Genomic DNA, 17,523 nt, shown 5'->3' on the forward strand with positions numbered 1-17,523 from the left:
AATAAAATAAAATCAGTTCGCATTTAAGTGGAAAAAGTCTGATAAATTTGAGTCACTCGTTAAAAGCATCCAAGTTTGTGATTTTGTCCAGTCTCAACTGAGGGAACTGTGTCTCAAACATAACATCAGCGAGTTGCTCGACAAAATAAAGCATGACTAAAAAACATATATTTGAAATAGTTACATAAAAGTTGAAAATTTTTGATGGGATGAGGGGGAGGTGTTGAGCCAGTCCAATTTTGAGCAGGGTCAGTAGCTCACATTCAGATTCACTTCAGACAGGATCCCGGGATGATATGTTTCACTATGCTGACTCCCTCCAGAAAAACCAAACTGCCCAAGCAAAAAACAAAATTGTTTTGTCTCTACCAACCATTAGGCCTAAATGACATCTAACTGTGTTGACATATTTTTGGAATATCCCTAATATATATCAAAAATTGTTAAATTCCTTTTCTGCTACTGTCCCAAGTAAGCATTTAAATTATGTATTTGTTTACTAGTTTAGTTTCCATTCTGAGATTTGGTCCAAAAAAGCAGCCATCCCAATTAACCGGTGGCCCAATTAAACAGAATCAACTGTATTTTAGTACAAAAATAATATTAAAAAATGCACATCTTGAAAAAATGACAAAGTCTGCATTGTTCCAGAAACTTCCAGTTATTAGAGCTAGGTAATGTGGTGCTATCTAGTGGGGATGAGGGATGTAAATCTGGTTCCTTTTTTTAGAACTTGGATAACTTTTCTATAGTTTAATAAGGTACTAATAATAATAATAATTTATTATTTGTACCTTATTGCTGATTTTGAAGAGTACCAGTTGATAGTAATTTCAAATTAAAGGTGTAAAAATTGTAGCCCATTACATTATTTTAATAATTGAAACACAATTAAGATTATTAATATATTTGAAGAATTTAAGAATATTCCATTTGTAAATTTTCAAATATTAATAAAAAAACATTTAAAAAATTCCATTAAAATTCTTAACATTGATTAAAAATAAAGCATTTTAATTGAAAAGTTTATTATTTTAGAATTCTGAGAATGCATCAGAAGTAATTACTCCTCCTAATTCTGTAACTAGACCAAGTACAACAGTAAGAATGACATCGGCAAGAAAAATGGTGCCACAGCCAGGTAAGTTATAAATTATATAATCATTAATAAATCCTTTATGAAATCATGTTCTAAAATTTAATAAATATAACTGTATTTAACTCATTTATTTTTATAGTTATAAGCTTATTGTCTCTAAGAAATTAATTTAATAATTATTTCAAATAACTAGTTGGTAGAGGCTTATCAACCTGCAATAGAGCTAAATTATCTAGATCACATCAAGAAAATAAGATCTTTATCTGTGGAATGCATTTTGGTTTTCAATAACGTAAACATTTTAAATTTATGAATGTTAATGAAAATTATAGAATTAATGACAATTTGGGAAAGTGAGTGAATCCTGGTCACCAATTCTCATCAATGGGAATTGCTATTACAGACCCACCTAACACAGTCACATGAGGAATTGTCTGTTTAAACTGCAAGTAGAAATTATAATCAAATGGAAGTATGAATAGTTACAGTATACTCATGTGACCTGTAACTGTTATGTTAAATATTGCAGGTTTGTTTTTTCCTCTTGTAATTTTCATATATATATATTAAAGTAAATATATAAGTAAATATAGTATAAGTGTTTTACAACTGTTGTATGTATCTGTATTTATATAATTGTATCTGAAAAAGGTCTACTGAAGACCAAAATGCATTCCACAAATAAGTCTTATTTTCTTGATGTACTCTTGATTATTTGGCTCCATTGCAGTTCGATAAGCCTCATATCTCTACCAACTGGTTATTTGCAATAATTATTAAATTCATTTTTACTTTATAACTATGAATTTATTTTGTTTACTTTCACATTAAAGTTTTGTATCTGCTTTTATATTGCATATAGTTTTTACATTAGCTATATTTAAAGATATCAATATATTGTTAAAAAGTTGCATTTAATATTTACTTATAACAATAAAAAAATTTTTAATAGTAATATAAATAATTTCAATAACTTTTTGAAACGTTTAAACTTTGTTTATATGATTATTATTATTATTATTATTATTATTGCAAATGAAAGTTAAAACAAAATTTATTCTAGAATCATTAATTGTTTTTAATTTTATATTGATTATATTGTAAAAATACAGGTATACCTTGAGTTATGTCATTTCGAGTTACGTCGTTTGTCAAAAAAGTATATGGAAAAATAAAAATCAAGTTTAAGTCATTTTATTCGACTTTACATCCGTCTGCCACAAATATTGAAGTCGTAATATCACTAGAAAAGCGTTAAAAGCACATAAAATCATATTAAAATATGTACATTTACATTAAATGTTAATATAATCATCATAAATCCTAGAGAACGAAACACGAAAACATCTGTGTTTTTGTGTTGTCGTCTTATTTAGCAGTCTTTAAGTGCTCATTATTGGCATTTTCCACCGTAGTTTCGACTTACATCGCCTCTCCTGGAACCAATTACCAACGTAAGGTGAGGTATACCTGTATTTCATCTCAGTTATATAAAGAAAATGTTAAGTTATTTGCTGACAGACAATAACTGTCTTTAATATACTGATATTTGTTATGCAATAATGGAAATGAATTAAAAGATTTAATATAAACATCAGTCATAAATATTTTTTAAAAATTAAACTTTGCATATAAATTTAAAAATTAAGTAGTGTATTTTGTATTAATGTCAAGAAATTGATTTATTTTATCTACTTTGACTGCTAAAATTTGAGGTTCTTATTATTAATATTTGGTAATTTTATTATTTTAATGACACTGCATAATAAAATAGTCATTTTACGCAGTGCAGTAATTACAGTCATTAAAATAATATTTTGTCGTATGTAACATGAGAATAAAACTCATAAAGATATTTATAAAATATTTGTAAATTTAGAATAGGATGTAATAAGTTAGAGAATAATTTTGAGAATTTTTATAGATTTTTTAAAACTAAATTTTGAAATTATAGAACCATCTAGTTCATCGTCAGAAAGATTACCTCAACAGAATGATACAAATGAACAACCTGTTGCATCATCATCGTCATCTTCATCTAGGTTAGATTTATTTTTGAATTGTTATAATATAAAAATAAGACAATTTATTAAACTGTTTTGATATTTAATACATTATTTTCATTATTATTGTAGAACGTATGCATTTAGTTTTTAAAATTTAAATATAAATAATTATTGTAAAATCTTCATTTTTATAGGAGGCATAAAAATATATATTGACAAAATATTAATTTAAAAAAAAATAAAAATAAATTTATAAATGCAAGAAATTTTTCATTTATGTATTGAATAACAAAAAATATTTAATTTTTCATCAGACTCAGTATAAAACAGAAAGAGGATGGCACAATGTATCAATCAAAGTGATCACTTTTTAAAGTTCCAACATTAAATAAATATTTTATGAATTCACTTTGTTTTTATTATGATAAATTATTATGAATGTACTTTTTATTAATTATTATTATTTATGTAAAGAATAACTTATTTGAATGTAATGTTTTGGTCTTATACATTCAAAATAGAAATATTTCTTCTTTGCTTAACTTAATAAACTGGAACGAATATTTTTATATTCAACTCAGCTGTGTTCTCTGAATTTATTCAAATTTGTTAAGCCATCTATTCTAATCATTATTGATGGAATATTACTTTACATTTTTTAGTATTTGTAATTAAAAGAAAATGCATATAATGCCTTTCAACTTGCTGTTTTTCTATAATTGTGATGCACAGAATTACAGAAAAAAATAACAGTAAGACTACAGTATTACTTCATGGTATCATATGTCTCATTTTGTTAATTTCAAATGGTCTTTAACTCTTTGTCTGTTGTGCTATAATTTCTAATATATTTTGTTTAACGGGTGCCACTCAGTTTTATTTTTTAATAAATTTATATTTGTTTGTTTTTAACACATTGGTATATATAAATATGTTCTATGTAATGATTTTTAATAAGATAAAATCAATATATTACCAAAAGAAATTTTTATTATTGTTGGAATTGGAGAAGAAGATGATAAAGTAATTTTAAGTGTTTTTTTTTATTATTATTTATGTAAATTTTGAACAGTGTTCACCATATACTGGTAGTTACATAGTGGAAGAACTCAATACGAATGTATTGAGTTCTGGCATATATGTAACACTTTCCTCTTGATATTATTTTGTGTGTTGATTGATTTGAAAATATTTTTGAACATATGTAGTGAAATTACAAAATTGGAAAAGTTTCCGATAAATAAAAACAAAATCACTTAATATTAAATAATTTAATTTTGAAAGACATGGTTATATAACTTCTCTCAATTTGGCTCATCCTTAACATGAAATTTATCTATCATGCAATATCTTGTACAAACACTTATTAAAATTAACAAATAACATAAAAATGTTAAATTCATAATCATACCACATACAATCATAATGAAATAATTGTAAATTCACAAATCTATATATATTACAAAAAATTCATATTCATTTACAAAATAACTTATGCATTTAGTCACTTGGTTACTATTTTCCTGGTTGACTGTTGTCACCCAGGAAAATAAATTTCAATATTTCAAACAAACAATAAAATATTTACTTGAAAACAGTATGAATACTCATTGTTACGAAAAGACAGGAAGTTGGCTTCATTTCCAATTCCTTAAATTTTATGTACAAAATAAAACCAATAAATGACATATGTCTCCCTATGTGAGTAATGAAGGTTAAAAGCTTTTATTGTACAAATACAAAACTTTCATTCCATCATCAATTTAACACTATAGATTTTAGAGAATTTTTGACTAAATGTTTTTAAATGAAATATATTAGAAATATAACTTTACAATTTTATGTTATGTTGTTAGTATTATTGAAATTTTAAAAATATCTTATTAAAATACTTGAAAACATTTAATATCAGTCAATTGTTAAATTAATGATAAGGCAAAAGTTTTTGATAATATTTTTACTTATACTATTAATGACTTCAGTTAATGGTTGATTAAAAATATTTATGCAACAAGACAAACAATAAAACATGAACATTGCATTATCAACAACTATATATATATACAGTAAGTCCTCTATTTACAAACTTAATCCATCCGTAGCAGTCGTTCGTAACTCGAAAAGATGATGTTTAGCGCAAAAACTCAAATACAACATTGTTTTTACAATTATGTAATGTTTAGGCTACTTGAATAATGTTGAATTGAGATTGTTAAAGGGAAGTATAAATTCAAATCAATCACATGTACTGTACATTATTTATTAAAATTACTCATTTAAAACAACTACAAATGTACATATGTATGTACTGTAAATGTTTTAACATAAAACTTCAAAAATAAACTTGACTATACATAAAAAATAACCAACTGCACTTTAACCCGCCATCTGTCGGCTTTGTTCATAACTTCGAAAGTTCGTAAGTAGAGGACTGCCTGTATATATATATATATATATATATATATATATATATATGGAAGAATGGTCAGGTTTATTTAAGAACTGTGTTAAATTATGGATCTGCACAGTTGATACAAATTTTATTTACAAATGCTTCATTAAAATATATTTAATTGTAAAATTTTAAATTAATAATTTAAATAAGTGGTTTCCAACTTTTTTGACTTGTGGAGCCTTTTTTAGAATCAATTTCTATGGCAGAACACCTTAGGCCCACCCTATGTCTTACAAGTTAATGATGTTTAGGAGTAGTGTTACAGGGGGAGTCTAGGAGTAGACCTAAATTAAGACATAACGTAAAATCATGTATAAACGTTTAATGAAACACCTGAGGTTGCATTTTTTTGCAGTTTTCTTATTTTAGATTCAATTGATGATAATTGCAGGTGAATGTCTGGTTCTGCATTTAAGCAGTTTTTGTATTTTGTTTCGGTACCTGTATAGGCAGAGAATCCTGCTACATAGAGATATGTAGTTGAGAAAGGCAGCAATATAAAATTTAACTTGGCAAATTTTTTTTCTTCTTTAATTTCATTCAATTATTTATTTATTTTATTTTCAGCATTTGTACACATCTGGAAATTTTTGTTAGTGTTCATAAAAAGTCAGGGAATAATGATAAATGTGATAAAATAAAACAGCTCATGTTTCATTTGTAAATTGCTTATTTTTTTATTATATTGAAGTTCTGGATCCTATCAAACATTTTTCTGCAGGATGTATGTGCTGTACATTTTGGCACAGTTTTTGGAATGTATCAACTGTGCAAAAAGAGGGATAGATGTACTCAATGTTTACTGTAAGTAAAATGCTGTTTTATTATGTTGATAATACTGTAAGAAATGTGGGTGAGCATTAGGGAATGTGGACAGAGTTGGCCAGGGAAAGTCATGGGAATTCAAAACAAAAATTTGAGTAGAAATCCTGTATTTTCCTCAAGTGGCCACAGAACCCCTGGGAAGTGCATCTGGAACCCAGGTTGGGAATCACTGATTTAAGTTATTAATATTATAATTAAGTAGAAGAATTCTAATGGTTTGAAAATCTAAGTATTTTTAATATGTCATATATTAATAATTCTTTTAATAAAATATAATTAATATTATCAATAAAATATAAATAATTTTATCTTTAGTAAATTAAAATAAGGTTTTTAAAAATATTTTAAACATATATTTTCATTTTTTAATGATAAATCACATATATATATATATTATATAATAATTTCATGTATTTTAGCAGACCTATTTCGGCAGCTCCAAGATCTGCAAGACCATCTAGTGCTCGTCCAGCACCTCCAAAAATACGCATTCGGCATATTGTTGAAAATGAAGAACAAATTAGGTACTAATACTAATTTTCACTTTAATTTATTAAATTGTTTTCGGTCGGAGTGTCTCGACTGTCGATGTTGGCGCAATAATCTCAAAAGAAGAGTTGATACAACACTGTGTGATAATGATTCGCTCTTGGGGAAAAATGCTACCTCAATTGAAGTGGAAGTATAAAAAATGTCTATCTTTGCTAGTAATATTATACCTATTGCTTATTTCTGGTATAGAACCTAACCCAGGACCTTTGTCTAGATCTTCTCAATGTGGTGGCCACACAAATATGCAAAAGAAGGGGCGTGGGAGGCTGCACAATGTCATTCCTAAAGCTATAGAAAAAATAAGTGTATCTGGAATTGATTCCAGTCAAGAAATTCTGCCTGAAGAACAGGAGTATGATAGAGAGGAATTAAACGATGGGAGAACTCCAAAAATACAAGATTACTTTCATACCGCATGAGGAGCAGACATTCCAACAGCAGAAGAACAAAAATATTTGCTGAAATCCATATACGATTTGATTCAAGAAAAATTCAATCAATTAAACACCAAATTGCAAAATATCAAATCAGAAGTTAATAATCTGAAAGAAGAAAACAGACTTTTCCAATTGGAATCCAAGAGTTGCACAAAAATTGGAAGAAATGGATTCAATAACTAAGGATAATTCTCACACAAAAGGTGAGCTAGAATTTGAAATAGATCAATTATTAAATGAAAAAATGAACAAAAATATAGTAATTATTAATTTTCCGTTTGAAACTCCGGAATATCTAAAAGAAATCGAACTATTTATAACAAGAGAACTAGGGATAACAAATAGTCCAATAGATAGTATAATTAAACTAACTAATAATGAATACAAGCCTATGGTGAAAATAGTTCTATCCTCAACATATGATAGAAATTTAATACTTAAAGAATTCTGGTCTAAGAGAGCAAAAATCAATTTAAACGAACTTAAAAAAAATTATATTCAAAACAGATCTCTGTAGAAGATCAAGATTGAGGAGAAAAAATTTGATACCAGTATTCCAACAAGAAAAAGCCAAAGGCATTAAAATAATAATGGGATGATTATTATATAAAGGAAGAGAATATCTATACATACGATCTCCATTTACAAAAAGCAATACATGTAAGGGGTTTTTTAGGTCTAAATTAAAGGGTCAATTAAATAAATATGTCAAAAAATCCTTCATTTCCACAAATAATCAAAGAACAGAAGATTCTATAAACCTAGAAATACTAGAAAATAATAACCAACAAGGATATAGAATAGAGCTGACAAACTTAGTAGTTGGACTACCATTAGAAGAAGGTGAATATACAAAAAGACATAATTCCAAAATTCGTTTTGGATTCTGGAATATACAAGGTATCCAAAGAAAGCTATACACAGATACATTTTATAGATATTTGAATTCCAATACAGTTATTGGTTTGTCTGAAACTTGGTTGATCCAGCTAAAAATAGAAGATATAACATATTTAGAATGAACCTTCTTAGTATTGGAAAGTAAAGGTCAAAGAAGTAGCAAATTCGGTCGACCCTTTGGAGGACTCTTATTGTTAATTAATAAAAATCTAGGTAAGTTGAGATTTTAGATTGCTGATAACAATTACATCCTAGCTGAATTAGAACTCTGTCAACATTTAAGTTCACGCTGGAGAGAAACACGTATAGGAATTGTACTCATATACCTCCCACCAAACTCCGATAAAAAGAGAATCTTAGTAGAAATTCAAAATAAGATAATACAGAGAACTAATATTACAGATTTGTGGGTAATTGGGGGCAATGCTAATAGTCGAATAGGTGAAGCAGTGGATACAAAAAACAAAAATAACAATGGAATTATTTATTTTTTTGTTCACCCACTAAGTTGACAGAACAATTATTAAAGTTATTTTTATATTTTTCATAAAACTTTTTAATATATGGTATTTTAATGTATAGATTATTACTTTTTTCTTCCTTTACATTATATCTACTTATTGTATAACAATTATACCACTTACGTATTACTTGTTGAGGGTAATCGTTAAGCAAATATTTTTTAAACAGATTTTCAGTTTCAAGTTCTATATGCTTCTGCAACGTCGTTCTGTTAAAAATTTTTCTCAGTTCCATTATAAAAACGTTTTTCTTTATACCTAAAGGACAGTATGATTTATAGTTGATTACTTTATTATTATTACAGATCTTTGTATACTTACGAAATAGTAGTGTTTTTTTGTTTCGTGTGATTGTAACATCTAAATAGTTAATTTCGTTATTTTTCTCTTCTTCGTAGGTGAATCTAATATCATTGTTTAAACTGTTTGCATAAGTTTCGATGTTTTGGGCTGTGGTAATATTGGAATCATACAGGATTAATATGTCGTCTACATACCTGGCATAGAAGGAAATACCTTGAAACTGGAAAATCTTTTGATCTAATGATGTCATGCATATATCTGCAATCTTCGGGCCTAGGAATTTAGAGTCTTAAATATCGATATGTCAGACCACTTCCCTGTACAACTAGAACTTATTGGAGCCTCATACGAAAACAGGGAAGAACAAATTCAAAAAAATAATTGAACCTATAGAAGAGAAACGAGAAGAAGTTTTAATCTGAAAAAATTCAAAAATGAATTTAACAATTAATTGTTGATGATACAATATAAAGAAAATAATATAACGGCTGTGAAGAAATATGATAAATTAGTAAATATGATAGAACAATTTCGATACAAAACCTCTTGGAACATTAATAGAACACATCCCAAACAAATTTGGTTTGATAAGAGTTGTTACTTACATAAGATTAAAAAACAACGTAGCTTACAAAATTTTAGAAAAATGAACTCTGAGTCAATGTTGAAAGAATATATAAGGAACAAAAAAATATATCAAAACCTAATTAAAGCCAAAAAGAAGAAATATGATTCTGAGATGAGCGATCAATTATTAAAAGCTAAAGATATGAAAAAATTTTGGAATATCATTAAACAAGTCAGAAATAAAACACAAACTCCAGAGCCTAAATGCTATGTAACATATGATAATTGGCAACAATACTTTGAGGAATTTTCCATTTCCTACAAAGATAAATGCAATGTGCAGAGAATACCACACTTAACTGTTACGATTGAACAACTAACAGAAATATTTAATGAAGAAAATTTACACAGATGTATCAATAAAATAAAAGAGAATGACTCCAGGTGCCGATTCCATCACCAACGCGATAATCAAAAACTTTTCGATTGAAGGAATTCATCTATTGGTTAATCTATACAATAACTTCTATAATACGGGTACAATACCTAGAGATTGGAACAAAATCATCTTCCAAATGATATTTAAAAAAGGTGAAAGAAGCTGTCCAGCCAACTATCGACCTATCGCTCTTTTGTCTGGGTTTCGCAAACTGTTTACAGCAGTACTAATGGAAAAGTTTAACGAATGGACAGAGAATAATAAATTACTCAATTATACACAGTTTTCCTTCACAAAAAACGGAGGCACCCAAATTGCATTATTTTCATTGATGACACTAATTCAATTACAATTATATAAAAAAAGACAAAGTCTTTGCCTTGTTTTTGGACATTGAAAAAGCATATGACTCAGTGGTTATTGCAGTATTACTAGAGAAGTTAAGCAAAAATGGAGCAGATACACGTATGATTAGAATAATCGATCAATTGTTCAGACACTATGAAGTAATCATTAAACAATTTGACAAGAAATGGCCAGAATTACAAGTGATTAGAGGTCTTCTTCAAGGTGACCCTTGGTCTCCACATCTTTTTAACTATTTCCTAGCAGACATAAATGAATGTTTTGAGAAAGAAGATGATGGATTTTATATAGACGGCCAAGTAATCCACTCTATAGCATATGCGGATGATATTGTACTAGTCGCACCCACAGCAGCAGGTCTTCGAAGAAAAATTAGAAATATACAAAAATATTTCAATACATTAAAATTAAGCATCAATCCAAGAAAATCCTCAGTCATGATATTTTGTAATGGATCCGAACTTGCAAAAAAAGCACATCATTCTTGATGACCAAAGTACAATTAGAGATAGTACGAGAGATAAAATTTTTGGGAATTATACTGACCTCCACAATAACTTTTGAAAAGCAATATACAAAAGTCATTCACAAATCAAATTGTCTGATTAATAACATGGTAAAACTTTGTACACATATTAAGCTTAAAAATATATTTAGTCATTTTAGACTGTTTACCTCTATAATTTTCAATGCGATATCCTACGCCTCACCAATTTGGAGTCTAACAAATTATAAGAAACTTGAATCCATTCAAAATAAATTTATTCGAAAAATTTTACATTGGAATACAATGTTGCTGGTTACACTCTTAGAATTGAACTCAACAGATTTAGATTAGCTCCTTTCTTTGTCAAAAGATTTGTTAATTTTTTATATAAGATCAGAGACAATGACAACCTTCCAACAAAACTATTATATTTGCTGTATAAAAAAATGTGTCAAAAACCTCAAAAAAATACCTGGATTAATCAAATGAAGAATATAACCAATGAATACAGAGTTTCTATAGCTCCATTACTAGAAAATTCAGAAATTAGTGACTTTATAAAGAAACAACTAATACATAATGCATTAGAAATTTCATGCGGATGATATTGTACTAGTCGCACCCATATGATTAGCTCAAGATATGATTAGCTCAAGATATCAAAGAAATACATAAGAGAAGAGAGCCTAAATGGTATAAAATATTGCTAAATTACCCCTTCAATAATAACTATATGTTATCTAATATGTCGTTTACAGTCAAGAAGTTTTTCATTCAACTGAGATTAAATAGCAATATGGTTATAATTAATAATAGAATCTATGAAATTTCCAAAAGTAGCTGTCCAAGATGTCAAGAATTATTCACTAAGTATCATGTTTTCTGTGGATGTAAAAAAGGCTATGAACTAAGAATTAAAATGGATTTAAACCAATTAAATTTCATCACAGAAGAAAATCAAATGTATCGTTTCTTCCAAGGTGCAAATACTGCTATGATTTACAAATTATATAATTATACAAAAACCTTTTGTAATCAATCCTTAAAAGGGTGAAAGAATTTGAATTGATCCGAACATTGTATGTAATAATACTAACTGATAAAAACTGAATATGTTATAATTATGACTATGATCAATGTTCATTCTGTTATAACTCCCTGTAATAACAGGATATTGCCTAATATGACTAATAAATGATTATTATTATTATTATATTAAATTGTTTTCAATCAATAAATATAATTTTGATTTAAAAAATATTTTAAAATATCTTTTTGTATGTAATATACATTTTTAATATCATATGATCTGCCAGTTTTAATTAAGTATTAATTAATAAATTTTTTAAATATTTAAAAGTTTTTTCCTTTAAAATAATAATAAAGTTTTTATCAATAGAAATTAATAAGTAGAATTAATTTTTTAGACTTCCTAGTGCAAAACCAGTTACTAATGTTATATTGGATACACAAGAAACATCTGATAATGAAGATGACACTTTTATAACTGAAGAAACTCCAGAATTAAATATTGAAACACAGAAAGTAATTATATGTTGATCTAAAATAAATATTTATTAGTTAAAAAATACTGTATTTTACGGACTATAAGACGCTACAGACTATAAGACGCACCTTAATTTTTAAGCAATTTTAAAAAAAAAATACTTATAAGACGCTACGGAGTATAAGACGCACCTGAATTTTGGAGGCAATTTTTCGAAGAAAAAGTGCGTCTTATAGTCCGTAAAAGACGGTATATATATTTTATGAATTTTAAAATAAAATATGTTCTTAGATATTCTTTATACATAACTTAAAAGTTTATACTGATTAATAAAAAAAGGAAAAGCTCATTTAATTCCCTAGAAAAATTGTTAATTTATGTAAGAGAATATTAGAATTTCTTATTTGTAAACAAGTAAAACAGCAAAGTCATTTTTGGGACAAGACTATGTCTCGGAGAACGCTAGTAATGCATGTGCAAATCTCACACTTGTGCCTGTTTGTAGAAACAGTCTCACAAGGAGACTCCATGGATTTTGATGATCTTCGGTGTGGAGGTAGTACACCATGTGAATGTACTACTTGTAAAATACTAAAATGCAATACTCAAATGTAATCAAGAAAAATGAACTTAAAGTTTTCTTTAGCACTTTATATATAAGTTACGCATACTATCTCTTGAGCGTGCTGTGGCGTGAGTGGTAACGCTCCTGACTCGTGCACTTGCGTGCTCGGGTTCAATTCTCTTGTGTATACTTTTTTTTTTCATTCATAAATACTTATAATATATTTATTTATTTACTCATTCATTTATTTTTTATTATTTATTTATTTTAATTTAATTTCTACTGTTCCAAGTCTAATATTTTTACTTTGAAAACTCACCTTTTTCAAGTTGAGAGAGAACTATTTATACTTATGCCAGGTTTGAACATGGGTCTAGAGCAGACATGGGCAAATGCGGCTTCGACATGCGGCTCGTTTTGAGTTACATGCAGCTTTTGCTGAAAGTGTTAATTTCTGGTTTTTATTATTGTTTTTACAATTTTATTTTTATAATCCTGTGAAAATATGTTTGTTAAAAAAATTCAATATTTGTTTTATATTATATTTATATTATACAATAAAATCACGCGCCTTACCATACTATTTGCCACGACAGTACAGAATTGCAGCTCCCATGCATTTTGCAAAACCTACATTTCGGCTCCCACTGAACTCTTGCTTGCCCCTGGTCTAGAGTCTTTTTCACTCACTCTTTAAAGAGTGAGTGAAAAAGTTCTCTCTCAACTTGAAAAAGGTGGGTTTTCAAAGTAAAAATATTAGACTTGGAACAGTAGAAATTAAATTAAAATAAATAAATAATAAAAAATAAATGAATGAGTAAATAAATAAATATATTATAAGTATTTATGAATGAAAAAAAAAGTATACACAAGAGAATTGAACCCGAGCACGCAAGTGCATGAGTCAGGAGCGTTACCACTCACGCCACAGCACGCTCAAGAGATAGTATGCGTAACTTATATATAAAGTGCTAAAGAAAACTTTAAGTTCATTTTTCTTGATTACATTTGAGTATAGCATTTTAGTATTTTACGGGTAGTACATTCACATGGTGTACTACCTCCACACCGAAGATCATCAAAATCCGTTTCCCCAAAGCCATAGGGTCTCATTGTCAGCATTTTGTATTTTCTTTTGGCCTGGTTCTTGGTTCCCTGACTACCTACAAGTCTGGTTTATTTTATATGCGCATGATTTGGACACCAAATACTCTGTGCCAAATTGCAACTCCTGACATGTACTCCTTCATACTTGTAAGGTGTGTAGCCATTGACAGCAGCATGATTTTAGAGAGAAGACATAGTCTCGTCAATAAATAAATGAGATGTTTTATATTTTTATTAATTTACTACATAAATTTAAATGATTTATACATGACATTGTAATTGTAAAATAATAGAATATTTTTGGAAAAATGCCAACAGATATATAACTTAGATGAAACCTATAAATTATAGTATTAATTAATGATTGATTTTTATTTAAATGATAATAAATTGACTTTAATCACTTAACAAGTTTTTTGTCCCCACAAGTTTACAATGAATATGACAATTAATGAAACAAGTTTACAATGAATATGACAATTAATAAGTACAAACATAAATGATTAATGATTAATATAATTATTATTACTACTACTGTTTGATTTCAAAAATTAGGTTTTATTTTATTCTATCTGAACTTAAAGTAGACTGTCAATTTAACAGGACTAACTCGGGGAAGGGCTGTCTGCTATTGCCAAAAGTCTGTTAAATCAAATGAATTTTAAACATATATTAATTAATGAACTTCTAATTGTATGGGATGTATTAAAATGTTATGTATAAGTATGAATAAATTTATTAAAATACTTTTTACCCTGTGGGTACTAAGGTCTTTTTCATACCCACTGTGGTCAACTCTACAAATGGAGAAGCCAGATGGTGTGAAATGAAGCCCAAGGTATCTGAACAGACCACTCGTGAAAAATTCTTGGGTTTTTTGACTACTCAGGTTCAATTCAAGATACCTCAGAGTGGTAGGCTGATGTCTTAACAACTTTGGCCATCTGCCCAGTAGAATAAAATATTATTACAATAATATTGAATAATTTACATATGCCACTAAAACATCTGTTAAAAATATAAAAATAAATTTATGACAAGAATCAAACCTTGTTAATTAAACATGTTAAAAACTATACAATATAATGGAATGTTTCCACTACTATTGCTGACTTATTGACACAACTTTTTAACATGCTTTATTTGAGAATAAAAAAAGGGTTTGAATTTTTTTTAGGACAGAAATTTTTTTGTCTGTAAAATGCAAAGTCCATTAAATCAAGGGCAACTGTACTTTTAATATATTGTATAGAATTATAAAACTGTCTTTAAAACAAAGTTATAAAACTGGTTAAATAAATAAAAGTAAGTACAACCAATAAATTAATTAGTAAAGCATCTTTAAAATATCCAGGTTTTAGAAATTACTTTTTGTTTTCATATGATAAAGGCATAAAAAAGAATATGGTGATGCCAAATGGGAGAAACATATTTTTTTAAAAATAAGAATATTTAAGATTCAAAGCAATTTACAGTTTTAATACTGTTTTATTTATTAATTTTGAATTTTATTTAAAACTAATAATTAATTAGTTATATATAACCTTATATTTAAGAAAATCCTTTTTTAATGAAAGTATATTAAGAATTTGTTATTTGATGCATACATTTTAAAAGAAAATTAGATAAAAATGTTAATAAAAATACTACTATTTAATTTTCAGGAAAAAACAGTATTAAAAATGTAATCAATTATTTTGTTTCTTCATCAAAGTAATCAATATTTATACGGAATTATTTAAGACACTGAATAAGCTACAGTAACAGATTTAATTAATTTAATATGAGCTATATCCTGAAAAGTAATAGAAATAGATCTTGTGTGATCACCAAGTATATCACCTGTTAATTTCTTCATCTCTTAAATTCAAACTAATATTCAATCTTTTTTACATAAGAATTATTTCTTTGAATCATATTATTGTTCTATGTTCATTTCTACTTTAAAGTTAAAGTTATTATTCAGAACTCTATAAACTATACTTAAACATTGTAAATATTTCTTACATCAAAACTAAACATAGAAAATTCATAAATGAAAATATTAAACAATTAGATTTTTGAAATAAATAATAAAATTGGATAAATCATTTATGATATAAAAAGAATTATTTATTCAATTTCATAAGTGTCATAAGTCTCTGTTTATTAAATTAACTATATATATATATTAGGGTGTCCCTTATTTTTCGAATATTTTTTTTTTCCTAACGCATAGGGCCTAGTTTTGTTTATTTTACCCTTAAATACTCCCACAATAAATTTCAGCTCATTTTGATCACTAGAACCAGTGCCGACTTGCATCGAATCATTTCCATACATATGGTGCTAGAGAAGTGGCACCCGTATTCACATTGTTCGTCATTCTAACACAATTTGTCGGGCTATTAACAAGCATACTTTTTTCGAAGATGTCAGTGGAAATACGAAGCACTAAAAAAACATATTTTCTTACTCAGAGAGATAAACCACCAAATCAAGGGTACAAAATTACCGTGAAATCGGCAAGTACTCGCAGTTTTGTTTTTTAACATTCGCAAAGTTAAACTAACTGTGAGTGAAAGCGTAAATCTTGTAATACGCGAGTGTATCATGTTTTGGGAAAAAGCTAGAATACCTAAAAATTCTATACCTAACTGTGTCAAGAAATTGGTGGATATTTATCACATATGGAGAGCCTCCATACCTGATAAATATCCACCAATTTCTTGACACAGTTAGGTATAGATTTTTTAGGTATTCTAGCTTTTTCCCAAAACATGATACACTCGCGTATTACAAGATTTACGCTTTCACTCACAGTTAGTTTAACTTTGCGAATGTTAAAAAACAAAACTGCGAGTACTTGCCGATTTCACGGTAATTTTGTACCCGTGATTTGGTGGTTTATCTCTCTGAGTAAGAAAATATGTTTTTTTAGTGCTTCGTATTTCCACTGACATCTTCGAAAAAAGTATGCTTGTTAATAGCCCGACAAATTGTGTTAGAATGACGAACAATGCGAATACGGGTGCCACTTCTCTAGCACCATATGTATGGAAATGATTCGATGCAAGTCGGCACTGGTTCTAGTGATCAAAATGAGCTGAAATTTATTGTGGGAGTATTTAAGGGTAAAATAAACAAAACTAGGCCCTATGCGTTAGGAAAAAAAAAATATTCGAAAAATAAGGGACACCCTAATATATATATATGATGATTGTTTTTTTCTCTTATAATTTCTTAATTATATTAATACTATATGTAAAGAATGCTTTATTTCTGTTATCTTCTATAGTATTAAGTTTATTTTTAGATCAGAATTTTTCATCTTTAATATATTGGGTTGTTTGGAAAGTTTGTAGCGATTTTTGATAGCCGACAGTTGAGACACCGATTGATGCAAAT

The 17,523-nt window shown here is 27.6% G+C and overlaps 1 protein-coding gene across 1 annotated transcript in view; it reads left to right on the forward strand.

Moving 5' to 3' along the window:
• The window catches only part of LOC136983621 (TRAF3-interacting protein 1-like), a 29,978-nt gene extending 17,461 nt beyond the window's left edge, over nucleotides 1-12,517 (forward strand). The window contains exons 7-10 of the mRNA XM_067280419.1: nucleotides 1,039-1,141; nucleotides 3,054-3,141; nucleotides 6,805-6,909; nucleotides 12,385-12,517. Of these exons, the coding sequence (XP_067136520.1) occupies nucleotides 1,039-1,141; nucleotides 3,054-3,141; nucleotides 6,805-6,909; nucleotides 12,385-12,517 (429 nt within the window). The remainder of the gene's footprint in view (nucleotides 1-1,038; nucleotides 1,142-3,053; nucleotides 3,142-6,804; nucleotides 6,910-12,384) is intronic.
• The last annotated feature ends 5,006 nt before the right edge of the window (nucleotides 12,518-17,523 follow it).

The sequence above is a fragment of the Centruroides vittatus genome, unplaced genomic scaffold (assembly GCF_030686945.1).
Source record: "Centruroides vittatus isolate TY-2023 unplaced genomic scaffold, ASM3068694v2 contig_12, whole genome shotgun sequence".
In the NCBI taxonomy this organism is placed as follows: domain Eukaryota; kingdom Metazoa; phylum Arthropoda; class Arachnida; order Scorpiones; family Buthidae; genus Centruroides; species Centruroides vittatus.